Source organism: Ictidomys tridecemlineatus, chromosome 1 (genome assembly GCF_052094955.1).
Source record: "Ictidomys tridecemlineatus isolate mIctTri1 chromosome 1, mIctTri1.hap1, whole genome shotgun sequence".
Lineage (NCBI taxonomy): Eukaryota > Metazoa > Chordata > Mammalia > Rodentia > Sciuridae > Ictidomys > Ictidomys tridecemlineatus.
This window is the reverse complement of record NC_135477.1, coordinates 142,101,307-142,109,522: the sequence shown is the minus strand read 5'-3', so window position 1 is coordinate 142,109,522 and position 8,216 is coordinate 142,101,307. Positions and strand designations below refer to the sequence as shown.

General features: G+C 32.8%; 1 protein-coding gene across 1 annotated transcript; it reads right to left on the bottom strand.

The window, feature by feature from the left end:
- Positions 1-7,432: 7,432 nt before the first annotated feature.
- On the bottom strand, positions 7,433-7,757 carry LOC101973962 (small nuclear ribonucleoprotein E). Its single transcript, XM_005338535.5, has one exon. It carries the CDS (start codon positions 7,731-7,733, stop codon positions 7,455-7,457), a length of 279 nt encoding a protein of 92 aa, XP_005338592.2. The 5' UTR covers positions 7,734-7,757; the 3' UTR covers positions 7,433-7,454.
- Positions 7,758-8,216: the final 459 nt, after the last annotated feature.

The following is an 8,216-nucleotide window of genomic DNA, read 5'->3' as shown; positions in this document are numbered from 1 at the left end:
TACATTTTCTTTACCAATTTATATCCTAAAGTCATCAAAATTGTCTATATAGGGCTGGGGTCCTGGCTCAGTGGTAGAGCACTTGCCTAGCATGTGTGAGGTCCTGATTCAATTCTTAGCACCATATATAAATAAGGAAAGTCTATTGACAGCTAAAAAAACTAAAATTTCTCTAAATAATGCATTTTAAATGTATTTTAAGAATGAAGTGCTGCCCCTGATAGCAGAGTTCCAACTTTAGGGAGGACTAAATTCTAAGAGGACCAAACCTGCTTTTTCCCTGAAGGAATTTGCATGTATTTGCAAACTTGAGCAAAAGTTAGGCAGCATTAGCAAGTTACAAGGGAAGAAAAAAATAACCTCTAGTCTGAACAAGGTGGTATCACAGGACATACACCCTGGATTAAACTGGGAGCCCAAAGGGCTAGACACTTGGGGAAAAATCATCCTAGTATAATCCAAGAGAAAGATAAAGAAAATATATTAACTGTAGCCTTTGATAAACTAAGGTCACATGCAAATTTAGGATAACTGCTGAAAGAATATAAACTGAGTGTATGACACCTGAGCCAATGCCAAAAAATGTGAAATAAAAAATCATCAAATTGTGAGTAGGAAAGAAAAAATACAGAATGTCAACAACTGAAGAACACTAAATACAGTGCCAGATTCAATTCAATGTCTGATATAATTCTTTAGCACAAATAATTATAGTAAATGTAAATAGTCTTAAGTGTTACAGTGAAATAACAAAGATTAACAAATTGGAGAGAAAAACAGATATACCTGTATTAATCATTATTAAAGGTTCAATTCACCTGGAAGATGTAACAACTATAAATATTCTTATTCCAAATCACCTCAAAATATATGAAGTGATATATATACAAAGAAAAAAAATATATTCATAATCTTCCCATAGATATTAATATATTAATACATAATACAAGGAAATTAATACATTAATACATAATTAAATACATAATTTTCAGAAATTCACAGGAAATAGAACAAATTTTTACAGTAAATATATAAGAGCAAAAATAACAAGAATATTTATATGTATCCACATATATGTGGAACCAGAAATTATATAGAAATCTCTCATCTATAGCATGCTACAAAATCACATATTAAACAGCTTTCATGTTGTTTTAAAGCTATAAAGCAACAAATGTTGTTTTAAAGCTATAAAGCAACAAATCTCAAAGTACTGAATTCATTGTTTTTAATATAACATTATTTTTAACATACCATAATTAACCCAGAAATTTTTGGAGAAAAGGAAAAAGAAAAAAAAGATAATTAGAAAATGCCTACTTATATGGAAATTAGCAAACAAAAAATATGAACTAAATTTAGGAATTACGAAGTACTAATTTTTCAGAAGAAAAATATATAGCCTTGAAAACATTCATTAAAAACAAAGAAGATATGAAAACATAATAAGTTTTTATTTGAAGAAGGTAAATAAAAGAGCAGCAAAATAAGCTCAAAGAACATAGAAGAAAGGAAATACTAATCAGAACAAAACAATCAAACAGAAAAAAATACATACAATTGAGGAGAATAACAAAGAAAAAAGTAGCTAATCAAAAGGATTATTATATAAACTTTGAAACAAATGGCAATGAAAAAAGAGAGAAAACACAAATAGCTAATATTAGAATTGAAAAAGGGATTATTACCCCAAATACTATAAATATTAAAGTGCTTTGGTAATATTTGAAAATTTTATAACAATAAATTTATGATTTTAAATAAAATGGACAATTTCCTTAAAAGAATAACCTACCAAAATTAAAGAGAAAGGGGTAGGAAAAGAGAGTATGAGGTACCCTGAAATTTCCTAACCATTAAAGAAATAATTAGCTGCTTTCTGATAAACAATTTTTCAAAAACACTTTGAGTCTCACATGGGAAAACAATTTTCTCTCATACAATCTTATCAGAAAACAAAAAATATGACAACATATTCCACTCATTTTAGATAACCATCATAACCATGAAAGTAAAGTCCTACTAAAAAAATAAGAAAGTAAAATTAATTCCCATTTTAATTTTTGAACATATGCACAAAACTTAAAAAATTGAATATACAAATATAATATATAATCCCTATGTTAACTATATGACAAGAATACATGCTTGGTTTAAACATTAGAAAAATAACTATTTGATTAAAGGAAAAATTATGTTATTATATTAGATATGATTTTTTGAAAAGGGAAAATACCTAAAAACTCACAAAGAATATGCTATTAAAAGAAAAACCACTTCTTAGTAATAGAATAAAATAGAAGCAATTTTCTTCATCTGATAAAGGGTATCTATATTTATATCTATAATACTCCTCAAATTATTTCATGAAATAGAAAAGGAGGGAACTCTTCTAAACTCATTCTCTAAAGCTAGTCTCATCCTGATACCAAAAACAAATGAAGACACATCAAGGAAAGAAAACTTCAGACCAATATCACTGATGAACATACATGCAAAAATTATCAATAAAATACTCTCAAAATGCATAAAAAAAATTTAAAAGATAGTGCACCATGATAGAGTAGGGTTTATTCCATGGATGCAAATTAGGTTCAACATATGGAAATCAATGTAATTCATCATATCAATAGACTTACAGACAAGAATCACATGATTATCTCAATAGATGCTGGAAAAGCATTTGATAAAATTCAGCATCCCCTCATGCTCAAAACACTAGAAAAACCAGGGATAGTAGGATCACACCCCAACATAGTAAAAGTTATATACTGTAAGTCCAAAGCCAACAACATTCCATATGGAGAAAAATTGAAAGTATTTCCTGTAAAAACTGAAACAAGACAGGAATTCCCTCCTTCCCCACTCCTATTCAACACAGTTCTTGAAAACCTAATGAGAGTAATTAGACAAAAGAAAGAAATTAAAGGGGTATGAATAGGAAAAGAAGAGCCAATGACATGATTCTGTATTTAGAAGACCCCAAAAGTCTACCAGAAAGCTTCTAGAACTCATAAATGAATTCAGCAAAGTAGCAAGGTAAAAATCAAGACACATAAATCAATTGCATTCCCATACACACCAACAACAAATCAGCTGAAAGAGAAATCAGGAAAACTATCCCACTCACAATAACCTTAAAAAAAAGTACTTGACTCAATCTAACAAAAGAGGTGAAAAACCTCTAGGATGAAAACTACAGAACACTAAAGAAAGAAATTGAAGACGACCTCAGAAAATGGAAAGATCTTCCATGTTGGTGAATAGGCAGAATTAATATTGTCAAAATGGCCATACTATCTAAAGCAGTACACAGATTTAATGAAATTCCTATTAAAATTCCAATGATGTTTTTCATAGAAATAGAAAAAGCAGTCAGGAAATTCATTTGGAAAAATAAGAGGCCCAGAATAGCCAAAACAATTGGTAATGAGAAATGGGATGCAGAAGGCACCACAATTCCAGACCTTGAATTATACCACAGAGCTATAGTAACAAAACAGCATGGTGTTGGCACACAAATAGAAATAGACTTGAAGAAAAATTGGACAAAATACAAGACACAGAGAAATATTCACATAAACCCAGTTATCTCACACTAGACAAAGGTACCATAAATATACATTGGGGGAAAAAAAAAGCCTCTTCAACAAATGGTACTGGGAAAACTGAAAATCCATATGTAGGAGAATGAAATTGACCCCCTATCTCTCACCCTGCACAAAACTCAACTCAAAGTGGATCAAGGACCTAGGCATTAGACAAGAGATTCTGAGCTTATTAAAAGAAAAGTTAGGCCCGACTCCCCATAGTGTCAGCTTAGGAACCAACTTCCTCAATAAGACTCCTAAAACCCAACAAGTAAAATCAAACATTAAGGGCATGTATGAGGGTAGGAAGGATGATAGAATAAATCAGACATTATTACCCTAAGTACATACATAACTATATGACCAGTGAGATTCTACATCATGTATAAACAGAAGAATAAGAAATTATACTCCAAGTATGTGATATATTAGAGTGCATTATACCGTCATGTATAACTAATTATAACAAATTTTTAAAAATTGTTTAAAAAGAATCAGTAAATGGGATTGTATCAAAGTAAAAAGCTTCTTCACCACAATGGTAACAATCAAGAATGTGAACAGAGAGCCTACAGAATGGGAGAAAATCTTTAACACCAGCACATCAGACACAGCATTAATCTCCAAGATACACAAAGAACTTCAAAAAATTGATTTAAAAAAATGATTAAATGGGCAAAAGAACTGAACAGACACTTCACAAAGAAATATAAATGTTCAAAAATATATTTTAAAAAATGTTCAACATCTTTAGCAATTAGGGAAATTCAAATTAAATCTACACTGAGATTTCATCTCACTCCAGTCAGAATGGCAAGTATTAAGAATACAAGCAACAATAAATGTTAGCAAGGATGTGGGGGAAAAGGTTCATTCATACACAGCTGATGGAGCTGAAAATTGGTGTAACTACTGAGAAGCAGAATGGAGATTCCTTAGAAAACTTTTAATGGAACCACCATTTGACCCAGCTATCCCACTCCTAGGTTGATACCCAGAGGACTTAAAATCAGCATACTACAGTGATGCAGTCACATCAATGTTTATAGTAACTCAATTCACAATAGCTAAACTATAGAATCAACTTACATGCCCTTCAACAATGAATGGATGAATAAATATATATGTGGTACATATACACAATGAAATATTACTCAGCCATGAAGATGAATGAAATTATGCCATTTGCTAGTAAATGGGTAGAACTGGAGACTATCATGCTAAGTGAAATAAGCCAATCCCATGAAACCAAATCAGAAAGTTCTCTCTGATATGTGGATGCTAACCTACAAGTAGGGACGGTAGCGAGGGGAAGAATATAAATGCAGTAGATTAGATAAAGGGGAAGAAAGATAAGTTAGGTAGGAGAGAAACAGGAAGGATAGTAGAATTAATCAGACATTATTTTCCTATCCTTGTATTTGAATACATGACCAGGGTTAACTGCATCATGTACAACCACAAGATTTGGATCTTAATTAAAACAAGTTATATTGCATGTATGTATAATATGCCAAAATACATGTATTTTATTAAGAAACATTAAAGAAATCTTAGCCAATTATGAGAACTACCATATTCATGAATTAAAAGAGCCGCTATTAAGATTTCGAGTCATCCCACATAAATTTATAGTTCCAATTTATTTCCAACCAGATTCCAGCTAATTTTTATTATTTTTATTGTTGCTCACCTTGATGAGTTTCTAAATCAAATAAAAGGGTTTCTTCAAGATACTCTTGGAGCAGGGGAACCAAGACATGAGTACCTATCATACAAAATATCAATATTTATTTTAAAGTCAAAATAAGACAATATGGCATTAAGCTAGGGATGAATAAAAAAAGTAGAATAGACTGAATCACAGAATAGACTCACACACACATATAGACTCCTAATATATGATAGAGACAGCTCTACAGATCCGTGGGAAAGAATAGACTTTCCAAAACAAACGTGGAGTCCTTATTATTATCTACATGATAATGTCATTTCTTTCCATGATCCACATTCCTCATTCCCCCCTGGCTATACCCTCTTCTCCAAAATTGTTCAAAACACACCAGGCATATGACTGCCTCAGAGCCACTACCCTATGGTTCCTTCTGCATGGCAGCTTTGGCCCCAAATATTCCCGTGGGTTGTCTGTTCACTACATCAATCTCTGTTCAAATATCACCATTTAAGAGTGATCTTCCTTAACCATTCTTCAAAAAACAGTCAGTGCCATTGATTTTTATCTCATGACCTGGCTTCCTTTCCTTATGTAGTCTACATTCTCTAGAACATGAGTTTTGAAATGCAGGACTTGTTACTTTTTTGCCTCTACATGCTGATCCATTACCTGACACATACTGGATCTTCATCAGTGTTTGCTGCACGTATGAATAATCTACAAGATAAATGTCCAAAGAAAACATTTCAAAATAGATATCATTTTTCTTCTCTTAAATACCAAAGACTGAAATTTTATTACTCAACATGGTTAAGCAAGAGGACCCCTGTAAGCAGCTGCAAAAGGACTTCTCTAAAGAATATAAATTGTATATAAATTGTCAGATAAACCAAGGGCCTTTTTACAATAAATTTTCAGGCTTAATATTCTATGGCTAGAAATAATATTCAGGAAAATAATTGCAAAATGTAGTTGCTATTTGGGCAAAGATATTTATCATGGCATTAATGATAAAAGCACAAAAAAAAGAAATAACATGAACATAAACATTAGGATAATAGCTAGGTAAAGTCTGTACTTTCAGATGGTGCCAATATAATTCATCTTTAAAATGATAATTTATAAATAATTTAAGTAATATGGAAAAAGCAGATGGTATAAGGTGAGCTATCAAAGGGTGGGAAGTTCAAAATATTTTGCCTAGTAGAATTTCAAGGAAATAGCTCAAATATGCATTTTGCTAACTGTTGTCCTGATGTGACCTTTCCATGGAAAATCTTGCTTGCTAGTAAGTTCTACACCAAACCAATTAGGAAATAGAATAAGCTTGGGCGTGGTAACATACACCTGTAATCCCAGAGGCTCAGGAGGCTGAGGCAGGAGGATTGTGAGTTCAAAGCCAGCCTCAGCAATGGCGAGGCACTAAGCAACTCAGTGAGACCCTGTCTCTAAATAAAATACAAAATAGGGATGGGGATGTGGATCAGTGGTTGAGTAACCCTGAGTTCAATCCCAGTACCCCAACTCAAAAAAAAGAAAATAAATGAAATTAATAATTTCTTTGTAGTTGTATATTAGTACCTTCACTCTTCCTGTCACTAACTACTATAAACTCTACTGTATGCAGATATTTTAACTTAACTTTAGATTCATTCATCCAACTGCCAAATGTTTCACATTATCAACCAATAGGAGAGATTAATAAGCCTTCAATCAAGTGAACCATATATCTAAAAACAGGGTTTTTTCCTCCACCCCAGTTACCCCAGTTTCTCTCTCTCTCTCTCTCTCTCTCTCTCTCTCTCTCTCTCTCTCTCTCTCTCTCTCTCTGCTAATGTAACTATGCCAAAAAATATTTTCCAAGCTGAAAACATTCCCACCACCTCCCTCCTGCACCCGAAACCCAATGGCCAAGACAGTGAACCAAACTAAGCCAAATATGTCAGGAACTATGAGTATTCATTGAACTCAAAATTTTCCTGATCCATGACACCTCTTTTCTGTTTTAACCTGGCCTATTTTTTTTTTTAATAAAAAGAGTCCCACAGCATTTATTTTCATCTGGTAATAACATAGGTCATCAAAACAATGTGAACTAATGCTTTAGAACTATATTCCAGGCAAAGGGCAGCTAAATTAAAAAAAAAAATTGTTGCTTTCTCTGTAATTTCCCACTTCATTGATCATTTCTAGTTGGAGACACTTTGTAGCAGAGTAATATTATCTCCTTTTAGCATGATCCGACCCAGCTGTTTTCTTGACTTTGTTTTAGAATGAATCTCTTCTGCATCATCTAATACAAGGTTCATGTATTCATCAAAACCAATAATACAGCCCTCTTTCCGCATATTCACTTGCTCATAGAGCCACACCTGAATCCGGGATCTGTTTTGCAAGTATCTGAAGATGAGGTTGATGGGCTGCACCATCACCTTCTGGACCTTCTGGCCCTGGCCACGGTACGCCATGGTGGAATCTCACAAAGACCACACGAACCTAACCTGGCCTATTTAGTTTGACTCGTGTGGAACTTTTGCAAAGCACTGGGAATCTGGCTATGGTTTCAGAAACAGAAATTTCTCCTCAGTAAATTGCAGAAGTTCATCACCTGATCCTTTCATCACTTTCTTCTCAGTCATCATTAAAAAGAATTTCCATGTCAATAAAGTCAAGAATAATTACTAGAAATCTCAGGGACTTGTATCACATTTATGTATTCATCGCTAAATAAATTTATTTTTAAACTAATTTTGACTTTTTCGGTTACAGTCATCGCTGCTCGCGCGTAAGTGATAACATATGGCTTTCCAGAGCTCGTGAAAAATGGCACAGTTGTTAAATTTCAGAGCAAGGGTTTAACACTGAGCGAAAAAGTTATTTAGAGTAAGAGACAAAGGTTTTATATGCTAAAAATGACCTTTCGCTTCATAATAGGACGAAGAACAGGACTT